The following is a 15,067-nucleotide window of genomic DNA, read 5'->3' as shown; positions in this document are numbered from 1 at the left end:
TTTCTGACTCTTACCTACTTCCCAAGCAGGAAGCCTTGAGCCCAGCTCCCAGAATTACCACCATGTTGGGCTCAGGCCTCCAAGACTCATGGTCACTCAAGGAATCCCAGAAACCTGATGTGGGGTCCTGTCTTATGCTGGAAGCTCAGATGCTGAGTCTTTTTGAGGAAGACTCTCTTCTGTTGCTGACATTGTTGGAAAGTTGGTTTACCCAGCAAAGCAGAGGCAAATTGCTGGAGCATGAAATGGCAGACCCTGGCAAGGGAACCTTAAGCCTCTTGTTAACCAGCAGCACTGACTCTTGTCTGGATGGTCAAGGTGAGAATCAAAGGGCTCCTTTATCATTTAACATCATGGGGTGTGATCTGTTTGCCACCAGTCTGCAGCCACAACTCCTGCCTTTCCAGCATGCTAGACACCTCCTCACAAAGGCAGTTCTCTCCCACCTGAGGAACCTAACTAGCTGTGAAGAATGGTTAAGAGTCCAGTCAGACAGGCACCATCTGGCCCCTTGGCCCCAGTCTGTAATAAGGGGTGCAGTGGAGGTGAGCTGGTTGAAACAATCCTGTTTAGGCTCTGGGACCTTGGATGTACTCCTCACCCTCTGAACAGGAAATCCTTTGTCTGTGAGTAGAGAGCCACATCTCCTGGGCTGAGGGCCCACTACCCCAACTGGGGACCCATAGAAAGATTGGAGTGTGGCTGCTGGGACCAAACTGCTACAAAGGAGTTTTTAGCCAAGTCATGACACAGCCATGTGCCTAGCATCTTACAGTATCTTCTCACAAAGGAGCCATGAGGCTGTGTCCCCTCGAACTTGACAACTCACTTTAGGAGATGGCCCAAGCACATCAGGGACAAGGAGAGGCAGAAGAAAGTCCAGGGCCAAGAGGGGTCCTTGTGGGTCCATCCCCGTGCCTCATACGCAGCTGTCCTCGTGGGTACTGGATGCTGCCCAACAGCAAGCCCCTTTAGGTTCAGAGCCATGTTTTTAGTAATTGCCATGGATCCTTTGTCATGAGCTTGGTGCTGCCTCATATCTACCAGCAACTCTGTCCATACTGCTTTCCCAAAACCTGTTCAAGTTGAGAGTGGACAGACATTGAGCTCATATGGCTGGGCTCCAACCCAGGTCCCCAACACAGTCCACACATGGTTACAGGGCAGCAGGAAGAGACAGACTGGGCATGCTGCCACCCTGCCCAATGCATGGTACTGTCACTATAGAACTGAACATACTGGCTTCTGACCCTTGGAGCCAAGACCTCACCTACCTGTGACCACAGGTGGCTGTGTGTGCCCAGCCACTATCACTAAGCCACAGCCCACTCTGTCCCTGAGGAGCCAGTGTACACCTCACAGAAATAAAAGATGACAAATCCTTTTATAAAATATTTATTCTAAAAAAAAAAAATCACACTGTACAAATTTAGAACATTCTCAAAGCTCAGACTTATAAAAATGTCAACGTAACAGAAAGACTAAAGGGGAAAACTACTGCTTTCTTTTTAAATTAGGAAGGAAAAAAAATTTCTTTCCTTTTTTTTTTTTTTCCAGGTACAATGACAGTAATGTGTAGAAGATATCCAAAGAGCCAGCAGTAAAAGTGCAAGGTCACCTGCTGGCCTTCACAGCTGAGTCGGAATCCAATGTGGCAAGGGATACCTTTCCCTCACAAGGCGACACAAGCTCAGCTGTGTCCAAAACTTAGGAAGAGTCCCAAAGCCGGTGACGGCATAAACATTTGTGCTCAGAGGAAAGAAAACACAACAAAACAAAACGCAACGCAACAACTCCGTTTGTTCCTGATTTGCTGTTTCTCAGACACTGAGTTTCCTGGACACTGGTTACAGGTCTATAAAGAAGCACAGAGCTGCTCTGAGGTTGTTTCTGGAACTTAAAAGGGACACACGTAAGGAAGTGCTTCCTACAGCTTGCCCATTCACAGAGGCAAGAGGATCATAAAGAATCCACCACAAAATTCCAGGCCCTTCACATTCTGGGTAGGGTGGCAGATGTGGTCACAGCCACGGGTGCCAGGCGGGGTCCATGCGGCACAAGTTGTCCAGGCTGTTGGCAGCTGCCACCAGTGTGTTCACCTTGCTCTCCCCGCCATCAAACTGGGCCAGGTTGTGCAGGCGGGTCATAATGGCCGTGACAGCTTTCTGAACCAGAGAGACCAGCTGCTGGCTGTCCATGTTCTCGGGCTGCCCAGCAGCCGAGAGGGGAGAGGAAGTGTCCTCCTGGGTCTTTTTGTGCCAAGCGATGATCTCATCCCGGAGCACTGTTTTCAGAATGCCGTCTACCTGTGCAAAGCAAAGGGGGAAAGGGCTGGTATTCCACCAGGAAAGATTGAGGCAGCTTGAGGGTAGGCTGGGCCAGGCTACAGCAGACATGCCAGCCACGTGGAGACTAAGAAGCCACTTCCTCTATGACAAGATGTCCTTGTCTTTAGAAAGCCAGGGCAGCACATGTCTGGGTGCAGCATACTGCCATGGTGGACCAATGTGTGATGTATAATGTGTCTGTTGGACTCAACACATTCCCCCAGCTGTCCGTTACCAGCCGAGAATAAGATGGGAAACCACCATGCTCCATGCTTCAAGGGGTTCACATCTTAAGTGATACAGGATATCCTGGGGCAAGGGCACACTGAGGGTGCAAGGTGGAGGCTCTCAAAGGAACCCAGAGATGATCCACAGCTGAGGCCACACTGAGGAGGAGACTGATGTGAGGGTGCCCATGTGGCACTACAGGATGAGCACAGCTGCAGAGGCTGGAGTGGCTGGGGAGCCTGGGGAGGCTGCGCAAAGCCATGGTGCTCCCAAGGCCACCTGTGGAGTCACAGCTCAGGTTCATGCCTTGCCTCTACCACTCCTATCTGAGAAGCCTTGCAAAGTTAAGTAATTAAGTAATTACTTAAGTAATCCCCATGCCTCAGTTTCCTCATCTGTCATCAGGGCATAGGAATACATCCTTTCCCCCAAAACCAGTTGGAGATTAAAGGAGTGAGTGAACATAGTGTGCAGACCAGCATCTAGCAGACCTGCGGTGGCTCAGCCTCAGGGGCTGTCATCAGAGCTCGGCCTTTACTCCGAGTGAGCAGGGAATGACAAAAGGGTCCCGATCAGACAGTAACTGAGACATGGCTCTTGTCCAAAAGAATCACTCCAACCACCAGAGGGGCAGTGGCAGGTGACGAGCATGGTCTGGTGGAGCCTTGGACTTGAGGCCAAGGACTTCAGACTGACAAGCTGGGCTTTATTCTGCTTCGCTTGGTGCCAAAGGAGTAGGATCTGGGACATAAGATGGTGTGCACCTCAGTGTGACCAAAAGGTACTCACTAGATGTGGACTGTGAAGAAATCTGGTTTTGCCAGGCACGGTGGTGCATGCCTTTAATGCCAGCACTCAGAGGCAGAGGAAGGCGGATCTCTGAGTTTGAGGCCAAGCAGGGTTGGTTACATAGTAGACCCTGTTTCCCTCCAAAAAGAAACCTGGCTTCAGGCAGGTCTGACCTATGAGCATGGTGGAATACACCCAAAACCCAACACAAAGGCTAATGTGGGAGGACTACTCAGTTACACAGTGAGACCATGTCTCAAAATCCAACCATTCAGAGTCAATGTTTCTGAAAAGCAATTAAGTTCTGAAGCCTTCCTCAGATGCAAACTGTGTATCTGGGGAGCAAAAGAAAAATGCAGGTACACAAGTTCTCAGAAGAAGGAACAAAGGAGAACTGGCCCAGCCCACTGAGAGCCCCTCGGCGTAAGGGAGGCACTCTGTGGATCTATACAGGATGAACTGAAATTCAATCCCAGGTCAGGCTGCAACCTGCTCCCCAGCCCCTGTCCAGTTTTGACTGTGCTGCCCTGGTCTCAATTTACCCACCTGATGCAGAGGGAACGTAGTAAGAACAACTGAAATGCAGCCAGTGAAACCCTACGCACAAGGAGGGCACCCAGAAATCAAAGGTTTGAATGCTGTGTGCTGCCAAGGTGCGCAAAGCAGTGGCCTGTGCTTGCCAGGTGGCCGAGGACATCTTGGTGAGGGAGGTGAGCAACTTAGCAACTCAGGACCCCGCCTGGAATGAGCTACACACAACAAAGCACTTTCCCAACAAAGCACCTAGCAACCACGGAACCCCACTTGCATGACTGCCATGTACACCCCTCTCCAAATAAAGCTATCATGTCATATTCCCTAGCAACCCCAGGCCAAGCTTGGTGGTGCATGCCTTTAATCCCAGCACTCAGGAGGCAGAGGCAGACAGATAACTGTGAGTTCAAGGCCAGCTTGGTCTACATAGCAAGTTCCAGGTCAGCCAGAGCTACACAGTGAAACCCTGTCCCAGAAAAAATAAAGCCACAACTGATAGGCAGTGGTCCAACAGGGGGTTCTAGATTTCTTTTTGCCAAATAGTCTCATCCACATCCTGCACACTTTTAGACAAAAGAATATTCTAAACCTTTCCCAAATATTCCACTTCAAGGTTCTTTCTCCTTGTGAGCAGGGCAGCAGGTCCTACAAGGCCCCCACTATCCCAGGTGGGTAGGTAGCATGGTGCACTGTCTGTGCTTCTCAAAGGAAGATGCTGAGACTTACCTTAAAGTTGGGCTGGGCAAAGCACCTTGCAACAGCAATCATGGAGGCGGTCAGTGGGCCAGAGACACCAATGGTGGTCAGAAATTCAGAAATGTTGGGTGTGAGACGGAAAGGGACAGGACGGTTGGCATCCAAGTCCCCAGTTGCATCATTTATATCAAACCGAAAGTAAGCAACATTCAGCTTGCCTGTGTCCTGTGTTTCAGAGGGAGATAGTTTTTCTTAATTTAAAAAATTTTATTTATTTATTTATTTATTTATTTATTTAATTTATTTATTTTGTCTTTTTGAGACAAGGTCTCTCTGTAGCCCCAGCTGTCCTGGAACTCACTATGTAGACCAGGCTGGCCTTGAACTCACAGAGATCCACCTGCCTCTGCCTCCCGAGTGCTGGGATTAAAGGCATATGCTACCACCTATTTTTTAATGAATATTTTGTTTGCGGGTATGTAAGTGCACCATATGCATGCAATGCTCATCAAGGCGAGGAGAGGGCATTCTATCTCCTGGAACTGGAGTTACAGACAGTGGTTGGCCACCATGCGGGTGCTGGAAACCATTGTCTGTAAGAGCAGTCTGTGCTTTAAGTGATGAGCCATCTTTCCAGCCCAGAGAGGGAAACATTTTTTAAGGGTGTCATGGGCAGTAACAGAGTAGGTGCAGAGTCTACCTGAGCGATTTGCAACATCTCCGGGTTGAGTCTATTCAGATGTAAGACAAACTCTGCAAAGCCAATCAGTGCCAGCTGGATGGTGAACATCTTCCGGAAGGTCCAGTAGTCTGTGGCATTGGGGAAAGTGTGCAGGGCCCACTCCTTCAGCATGCTTCGGGGCACCATGTTGCTCTGCACCTCCTTCAGAATGTCTCGGAGGACCTGAAACACATCACTACGTGACTCTTTGCCTTTTCCCTGCAAATGGAAAGTTCTCAAATCACAACTCTTCATTTACTTGGTACCAACTGAAGAACTCTGCTGCCTGTCAGCTGACTGAATGTGAGAGTTTGCAACACTGCAGTTTCCCTCCAAATCTCTGAAACACAGATGCTGGGCAATGGCTTGACTAGAAGCCGCAGCTATGGGATGTGTGCTATCTACGAGTGCAGCTGATATATGAAACCACCTCTACCCTTGATGACTCAGGGAGTTATCGGGCCAGTTAAGAAAAAGAACCAAAGAGTAGCTTGGTACCAATAACACCTCTTTTCAAATACATGAGAGAAGTTAAATAAACCTAAAAGCCAGTTCAAAAACAGAACAGACATTTACAGTTCTGTCCTGCAAGGCTATCAGACTGCACACTTGAGACAGCATCAGGAAGCATTTATCAAGCTACTTGGTTCCATTAATGCAGCTGGTAGACGCAGCTCTACGGCAGTCTCAGTTCCATACCCAGGTCCTCTGTGGTACAGACAGCACCTCTCTAAAACTGTAGAATGTGAACTGTCAAGACCTCCCCATACCAAAAGCCAAGACCAATTTTCCCAGACCTCTGGAAATAAAGGCTCCTGACAGTCCAAGGAGTTCCCACCCAAAAACAGCAGGCCAAGTCCTGGTAGGAACAGGGGACCTGGTAGCGGTTCACATGTACTTCTGTCCAGCTCCATAGCAGCTAGGATTGCTGAGAGCAACACACCCAGGCTGGTGAAATCTAGTGTCATGGTGACTGGAGTGGGAAAACCTCATCCCTATAGAGCTGTTCCTCTCTGACCTGTCTGGGAGCATTCTGTAGAAAAATCTCACTGACAGGGTTTGTCCCTGTCTGAACTAAGTTCACTCAGTCCCAAAAGCATTTGCTGAAGACAGTCACTGAAACTATATAACACTGCAGGTGCCAGAGGCCGTCACAAGCCAGAACCACAAGAGGCTGGCTAAATAGAAGAGCTGGGGCAGGAGATGCCACAGGGGCTCTGGAACCTTGAAGGTCAGGTACACACTCTCACTCTGTATGACTGTGAGGCTCTGCCCATGAAGGAAGCAAGGGCAAACACAGAGTTTCAAAATGTTGGATCATGCATGCTGCTAACAGCATGCCCCGAGACAAACACGGCAAAACAGACGTGAAACCTAACAATTCACAGCATCTGAGCTGACAGACAAAACAAGTCAAATCACGGGCTGGGGTTGCAGTTCAGCAGTAGAGCACATGCCAAGCATGCGTGCAGCCCTAGGCTCAACCCTCAAGACTGTCATCAGCTCCTGCCAGACTGAAATGACTTTAAAGGCGACATGGGACTTTTCAGAGCAAGTCTTGAAGAGCCATTGTGTCGGAAAAACATTTCCTGGCACTCACTCTAAGAAGACAAATCACCAATTTAAAAATCAGCAAAAAAACCTGAACAGGTATTTCTCCAAGTATCCAGTCAACACTTGACAAGATACCTGTCGTCACCAGTCACCAACTGTAGTGAGCTAGAACCTCACACCCACCACAATGGTTACAATCAAACAGACAGGCAATAGCAAGTTGTTGGCATGGATGTAAGGAATTAGAATACCACAGCAGGCCCTTTGGAAGAGTTCATCAAAATGTTAAACAAGGAGCTAGCAAGTGACCCAGCAATTCTACTCCTAGGTGTGTGTGTGTGTGTGTGTGTGTGTGTGTGTGTGTGTGTGTGTGTCTGTCTGTCTGTCTGTCTGTCTGTCTATCTGTCTTGAAGAGAAATGAAAACTTATGTTCACACAAAGACATGTGCAACAATGTCTACAGCAGGTCCCATTATAGTGTAAATCATTCTGAGGTCCATCAGGTGATAAGGGATAAATTAAAAGGTAGTATGTTCATACACCAGAAAACATGCTACAAAGCAGAATCACATCATTATTCAAAGTGGAAGTGGGCGGACACACAAGTCCAATTCCATTCTTGTCACGTCCATAATAGGTAGATCCGGAGAGGCAGAAAGGTCCGTGGCCCACCAGGAGCCAAAGTGGAGAGAAATGGGCTGTGACAGGTGACTGGTGAGGGAAATTTTGTAAAGACAGAGCGTGGTGGTGGCTGCAAAGCTGTGAACACCATTAAACAGGTTTTCAAAAGTAAACTGCATGGTGTGTGAATTCTGTCTCAGTAAGCGTTATTAAATATAGGAAAATGAAGGAACAAAGCCAGCAATAAAACAAACTAGGTAGAGAGAAGGGCTGAGAAGCTGGGAATTCACTGTGGCCAGCCTTTCTGCAAGGCCCCACACCAGCTTCTCAGATTGTCTGTGAAGCAGACATGATTTGCAGACCACTGGCTTCCACTCTCAGAGTGAAATGCTGGTCTTTCCCATCCATACCTCACATTGCCCATGGTCCACAAAATGACCAAGCCATGACCTGTGCTGTCTAACATCCCAACACTGGTTCTCAAACACAGGTTACCAGAGGACAATGAGCAATCGTGGACCCACTTCCTCTGCCTGTAGGAGGCTGCCTCCCTAGGGACCACCTCAGGCTCTCTGTGCTATGGAGGTAGAAGGATCACCCATGGGGTGAGCTCCATCCTCCTAAACAAAAGCAAGTGTTATAGGACCCAGAGAAACTGCAATGGGCCCTTGGGCAACACAGGGCAGGTCACACGGCTTCTATCCGTGGCCTCTCCTGGTGATGCACCTGGGGAGGGGCCAAAACTGCTGCCTCTGCTCCACAAAACCCTGGACAAAATCTTCCCAGTCAAGGGCAGGAATCTACAAACAAGGAGAGGGCCCTCTGTCACCCTGGGAGATATAGGCACAGGCTGTCTGGGATTCCTGTGGCCCACTCAGTGCTCCTACTTCAGGAAACCCAAATAGCTGGGCCCCAAGGATTTCAGGGTTGGCCACAGTTTGCATTTTAGAAAACCCATAGGGTATAGACATGCACTGTTATCCAAGGCCCTAGGAACATGCCAGGGGAACTCAGACAGCGAGCTATAAACAGAGTGCAAACAGGCTTGCATCACTTCGAGTTAGGACAGTGCTGTCCACTGGTGTTTAAAGTCTAATTTCCAAACTTCTCTGTAAGTGTAGGGAGAGGACAACAGATTCTCCCAGGTTGAAAACCTCACCACAAACCCTCTGCAGATGGTCACCAGTCACCCAATTTCTCACGTATCATGGGAGGTGAGGGGGGTATCCCTCATGGAACACCTCACTCATTTCCCAGATACCCTTGTCACCCTGGCACCATGGTAACAAAGTGGAGTGGAGAGAGGTCCATGACAGCAGCCTGCCTCCTGCCTGGCCCCGCCTGGTACCTGGTGACTGGCCTGGGTCCCCCGTGCCTGTACTGTGGCCAGCCTGTCGTAGTATCGGGAAATGGGGTTGTCATGCTCAATGCCCTTCTTGGCACAGCGTTGCTTATAGATCTCCACGAGGGAAAGTGAAGAGGGGTTGTCTTCTACAAGGCGCATCTGCGGGGACACGGCCACAACCCTTGGAACTGAGGAAGGAAAGGGGGAAAGAGGAGAATGAGCGAATTAGCACTCAGCAACCCTTCCCATCCCAGAGCATGGGTGACCTGCCATGCAAGCAAAGAGACGAAGGACGAGATGAAACCACAAGGACTTGGGGTCACACATCCCATTTACTCAGATGGCTCAAAGCATAACCTGTGGGAGTTAAGCCTCACTCTGTGCTCAAAGACAGATTCTTTAAAGTAACCTTGAAAATTAATAGCTAAGGACTGCCCAGTATGCTCTCAGGCCTTCCTTACCTGGCTTCTAGCAGGAGACAGACCCAGCCCTCTGGTTCTAAGACAGCTACTAACATGGTTTACTGACTTGCCTTCCTGTAGGAGAAACAGCTGGCTCCATCTCTAAACAATCAGATAACTGATACACGGCTCCTTCTGTGTCCTGTGGTTCAAGTAAGGGCACACGCACAACTAAACTCTTAACAGGAGCCCAAAGCTATGCCCAGAACCCTGCGGTGCTGAGGTGTGGCTTCTTGCACAGTCTATGACGGCATCAAACATGATCACACTCCTAAATCCAGGGGGAGTGGTCCAGAGGGACCCCACCTGCAGCCTGCCTGCCTCCTCTGCATCACAATGCTGCCTCCTACAATGCCACTGGGGCCTGTGGGAATGTCAGTTTCTTCACCACCGTGAGGGAAGCTTGAAAAACTGACTTCCTAGCTGTGAACCCATCCCAGCTGCTGAGCCCAATGAGGTAGTGCCAGTGGGCTACACACACAACTGATTCTGTTTTCTGATGAATGAGGACTCTTAATTTGATGTAGTGTTGGCTACTACAGCTGCTGGCTTCCTGCCCTGGAACATCCATGAGGAGTTCCCAGGACTCAGGGCACAAGCTGGACTCCTCAGTGAACACTGATCAATTTATTCGAAGAAGCAAAGAACAGTGACCTATGGCTATGATCAGCACACAGACCTTGCTCCATACATGCTGAAGGACACACAGTTTTTCAGGACACGTGACAATCAGATTTCCTTTTTAATCTACTGGTTTTTTGAAAAGATTTATCTGTATGCTTATATGCATGCATGTGAATCTGTGTTTGGGTATGTATATGTGGAGGCCAGAAGAGAACTGGAGTTACAGACGGTTGTTAGCCACCACTTGAGTGTTGGGAACTGAACCCATGTCCTCTGCAAGAGCAGTAAGTGCTCTAAACCACTGAGTCCTCTCTAGCCCCTGAATCTACTTACTGTGAAGTAATAAAAGTTAAAGGTCAGATATCTTAGACCAACAGATATCACAGAGGGCACCCAACCTCAGAGGCGACACATTAAAGTCAGCAGATGTAGAAAGATTGTGCTCAGCAGTACTACCTACAGTGATGTCTGCTGCTCTCTCAGGTGAAACCTGCACTCGGGAAGGCAGACACAGGTATACCAGTCTCCACAGTGCATAGTCAGCCAGGCAATACCTGGCTCCCCCCCCCAAATACTCTAGAGCTGGATTTGAGGAGGCAGAACTGAACACAGAGCTCTTATCTCACAGTGAGGGGCTAACATGGGAGGTTTACTGCAGGTGCTCCATGGCCAAGGCCTCCTCTGTCTGAAACTGGCCTGAGCTGCTGTGTCCCTAAGGCCCAGCTCTCCAGGCCTCTCCTACCTGTGAAGAACAGGTGCCTCTTGGTGGTCTCCTTTCTTTTCTCCAGGCAGGGGTTCAGCAGGCGAAGCAGCTGTAGCACACGCTCCTCCCGCCTCGACTCAGTGAGGCAGGCATCATTCATGACCAGGTACGGGTAGATCTTGCCATTGTGCCCGCGAATGTACAGCCTGCGGGCTGCCGTGTTGTGCTTCTGCACAATCTCCACACGGGGCATAAACCTACCAAACCAGGCAGAGATGGAGGCATGAGCCCAAGCTTTGCCTCAGGGGAAAACAGAGGGTTGAGAACTGCCCCAGAGAAGTAGGTTGGGAGGCTCAGTGGGAACTGGCCAGTTCATCTGTCCCACCCCACTCTAATGGGGCACAGAGATGTGATTATAATGCGGCAATGGCTGACAGAAGACAGGGAGGAGGGCAGCCAGTCAGAACTCAAGCTGGAGGAGGGGGAAACTGAGTTCTGGGCATATGGAGAAGCAATGTGCATGGAGCTGCTGAGGGTGGCCTCCTCCAAGTGCTTCCCACATCTAAATGAAATGCAACACATTCTGGAAAGCTTTTACAATTGTCATTCAGCCTTTAGCTTTATTTACTTATTTTGTTTTTAAAATATTTTTATTACATTTTTATCAATTCATTTTGTGTGTACCTGTGTTGACATACTTATACCAACAGTGTGCTTGTGAAGGTCAGTGGAAAACTTTCAGGAGTCAGTTCTCTCCACCATGTGGGTTCCAAGAATTCAACTCGGGTCATCAGGCTAGCCAGCAGATCACTTTACCTACTGGGCCATCTGCTCCCCCATCCCCCTTTGTGACATAGGATCTCACCTAACTCTAATTTTGCTTTTAATACTACACTTTAAGAGTTAAGAAACACGCCAGATGTGGTGGAGCACATCTTTAATCCCAGCAGAAGCAGATTGCTGTGAGTTAGAGGCCACCCTGGTCTAGATAGTGAGTTCAAGGACAGCCAGGGCACATAGTGAGACCTTGTTTAAACAACAACAACAAAAAATTGGGGTTGGAGAGAAGGCTCAGCGGTTAAGAGCACTTACTGGCTGCTCTTGCAGAAGACCTGGGTTCAGTTCTCAGCACCTACACGGCTGCTAACAACCATCCATAACTCTAGTTCCAGGGGAATTTAACTCCCTCTTTCTGACCTCTGCACAACATAGGTGTACTTTATACATGCAGGCAATATACTCATACCCATAAAACAAAAATAATAAATAAAACAAATGCCTGGGATAACAATTTGCCAGGTTTTACAGAAAAGGTCTCTGAAAATAAACCCAGTCTTCACTCAGGACCTTAACCCAATAGTCAACTCAGGCCACAGAAGACACCACCAAATAAATTGTGTGCTCCCCCACACCAGGCCGACTCACAGCCTGTGTGCCACTGAGTGCCAGGTCCTGTACTCACCGAGCAATTTTGATGTAGTAATGTGTCGGCTTCGGCATCAGAAACTCCCCAGGAATTTCCACTTCAGCTGTTTGTGCTGAGAAATTGCTCAAAAACCGACACTTTTCTTCTATGAGGAAGAATTTTGGAAGCTGCTTGGTTTTAGCCTCAAGGATTTTGATCCATTTTTTCAATTTAGAGATTAGATTATGAAGCTTCATGGATCCGGGGACACTGAAGTCAAAATCTGCAAAATCAAATAAACATGATCAAAAACATTTGCAAGGGAAAGGCATAATACAGCTCAGTTGATAGAATGCTTGCCTTAGCATGCAGGAAGCCTTGTGCTGCATCCCCAGCACTGTTAGGGGGTAGAGGCGGGAGGGTCAGATGTTCAAGGTCATCCTAAGTTACACAGTAAGTGTGAGGTCAGCCTGGGCTACATAAGACTGTCTCAATAAAATACCTTCAATAATCTAGGCTATTTCTAATTCATTACAGTGCCTAACCAGGTGTGGTCCGTATGTGGCAGAGCAGAGCCCCACAAGGTGTAGGTTACAGCCTGAGAGAGGGAGCAAGAACAAGAGCACAAGCAGCCACCCTCTGCAACCCCAGTGTCAAGGAGGGGGAGAGACACAGCCCTAACCCCAGTTACAACAGGGTCCTTTCAGGAAACCACAAGGGCACCTTGGAGGGCCCTGCAGGCCCACCTTAGCACAAGACGGGCCCTCAGGGGGCACTAGGGGCAGTGCCATGTCACCAGGGCTTAAAGCCATATCCAACACTGTCCCACCTGAGTCCTATAAATTACCCCAAGGAGCAAAGCCGGTGGGCCAGTGGACTATGCAATGGGAAGTTAAAGGAGAGGAGCCAGGATGTGTTCAAGAAGGTATTAATAACCCTAGCCATCCTAACAGCCCCTGCATACAGGAGCTTCACTGCATATAAACATAATCTGTTTCACATTTGTTTTTTTTTTAATATATTTTTATTATTTTTATTTTACGTGCACAAGTTGAGTGTACAGCCTGCATGTATGTGAGTGCACCTGTGTCGTGCAATGCTGTGGAGGTCAGAAGAGGGCTTTGGATTCCCTTGGAACTGGAGTTAAGGACGGTTCGTAGCTACCATGTGGGTGCTGGGAATCAAACCCGGGTCCTCTGCAAGAGCAGTCAGTGCTCTTAACTGCTGAGCCATCTCTCCAGTCCATTTTGCTCTTTTTAAAAAATGAGATCTGATTTATTTTCTTTACTGAATTTTTTTTTGGGGGGGTCTTGAGACAGGGTCTCCCTGTAGCCCCAGCCTGGAACTCTCTATGTAGACCAGGCTGGCCTTCAACTCACAGAGATACACCTGCCTCTGCCTCCCTAGAGCTGGGATTAAAGGTGTGTGCCACCACGCCCAGCCCTTTACTGCATTTTTTAACTTAGAGGTCTGCGCATGCTAAGCACATGCTCTACCATGGAGCTGCACCCCTGCCTTGGTTTTCCTTTCCTTTTATACCATTCTTGGTTTCCTCAGAATTACTCACAACGGGCTAGGAATGTGGCTCAGTTGACAGACTGTTCACCTAGCATGCACAAAGACCTGGGTTCCATCCCTAGCACTGCATAAGCCAAGTGTACTGATGCACACCTGTAATCCCAGCACTTGGGAAATGGAGGCAGGAGGACCTGAAGTTCAAGACCATCCTTGGCTATGTGGCAAGTTCTAAGACTGTCTGGGCTACATAAGACCCTGTCCCAAGCCAAGAACAGCACTGGCTCAGACCACAAGTGGGGCTGAGATTTGTGTGCGTGGGTGGGGGGGTGGAATTCCAGGTCCATGAACAGCCTTGCATGACCTGCACTACCATCAAGCACAACTGTGCCATCACCTCTCAAGCAGCCCCCTCTATGACCAAACCAGCTTTCATTCCTAACAGCAGTCACTTCACAAGGTCGATAAACAAGCACGCATCATGTGGGCTGTATCCTTCTGAGACTGGCTTTTCCCATCAGCAGTTTTTTCTGAGGCTCATCTGAGGTGCTGTGTGCTTCAATAGGGGCGTTCTATAGTCAAGTCTCTTCAACAGCTTCCAAAGTTGACCGGGATGGTTTCCAGTTTGTCAAGTGGTAATGAGTATTCATGTTCAAGTTCCTATAAGAGAATTCTGAACCTTCTCCAGCTCTTTATGAACTTCTGGTGGAGGCCAAGAAGCAGGGTCCAACACACAGGCTGGCACTGCTGCAATCCAGAGCGGCCTCACCAAGTGCAGGTGAGCCACAGACTGGACAGCTCTCATCTGACTCTGGCTATGGTCTGAGGTGGGGAGGAAGCTTAATGATTTTAATTTCTTTTAAGTTTCGAGGTTTATAATTCTTTATATGGGGACCAAGCACTTTATCCCATGTCTGATTCTGTGTTTCAGACATTCGATGCAACAATCTGACATGTCAGATAGAGACACCGAATGCCAATCTTCTTTTATTTAAAATGTGATAGTTTCCAGAAAATTCTGATGTGAATCACTTCCTCTTTGAGAGGGTGATGGCACCGCAGACTTCACAGAGGAAAGAATCTGTTAACCAAAGCTCCTCCACCAAAGAGAAGGGGAGAGCTCCTGCTCCATTTTTCTTTTCCAATGATGTCTCTCCCTGTCTGTGTGAGTATGAATGCACACCTGCCATACCTCACGTTCTTTCTTTTCTTTTGTAAGGATAGGGTGGGTAGGGTGTAGAGGGTCTCACTATGTGTAAATGTGGGATTCCCCTGCTGCAGTTGCAGGCATGCATATTCATCAGCATATGTCTAAGTGAAGGCTTCAGCCTAAGGCAGGTCAAACAACCCTTAACACCCACCTTACACTTCACCAAAGGAAGTCCAAAGTTCCTAGACCACCTGCACAATGACAGAGCCACGCTCTGCAAGGCAGGTGGCTTCCCAGTAAGCCATGGCTGTAACTTGGAAGAGCCTTTTATAATGAACAGGATACCTACTCTACATTAGACGCTTGTTTAAATGTATTTTGGAGGAACAGCATC

At 48.6% G+C, this 15,067-nt stretch overlaps 1 protein-coding gene across 8 annotated transcripts in view; it reads right to left on the bottom strand.

Moving 5' to 3' along the window:
• Positions 1-1,382: 1,382 nt before the first annotated feature.
• The window catches only part of Trrap (transformation/transcription domain associated protein), a 123,430-nt gene continuing 109,745 nt past the window's right edge, over positions 1,383-15,067 (bottom strand). For 7 of the 8 annotated variants that reach the window (XM_029559093.1, XM_029559096.1, XM_029559097.1 and 4 more), the window contains 6 exons: positions 12,066-12,291; positions 10,643-10,860; positions 8,819-9,003; positions 5,275-5,478; positions 4,605-4,799; positions 1,383-2,306 (listed from right to left, as the gene is read on the bottom strand). In XM_029559093.1, coding sequence (XP_029414953.1) covers positions 2,022-2,306; positions 4,605-4,799; positions 5,275-5,478; positions 8,819-9,003; positions 10,643-10,860; positions 12,066-12,291 — 1,313 coding nt within the window. In that variant the 3' untranslated portion in view covers positions 1,383-2,021. The remainder of the gene's footprint in view (positions 2,307-4,604; positions 4,800-5,274; positions 5,479-8,818; positions 9,004-10,642; positions 10,861-12,065; positions 12,292-15,067) is intronic. The other variant, XM_029559098.1, reaches the window with a different exon arrangement.

This window comes from Nannospalax galili, unplaced genomic scaffold, assembly GCF_000622305.1.
Source record: "Nannospalax galili isolate Female #2095 unplaced genomic scaffold, S.galili_v1.0 scaffold809, whole genome shotgun sequence".
Taxonomy (NCBI): Eukaryota; Metazoa; Chordata; class Mammalia; order Rodentia; family Spalacidae; genus Nannospalax; species Nannospalax galili.
The sequence above is the reverse complement of the archived record's forward strand: the minus strand, read 5'-3'. Positions and strand labels throughout refer to the sequence as shown.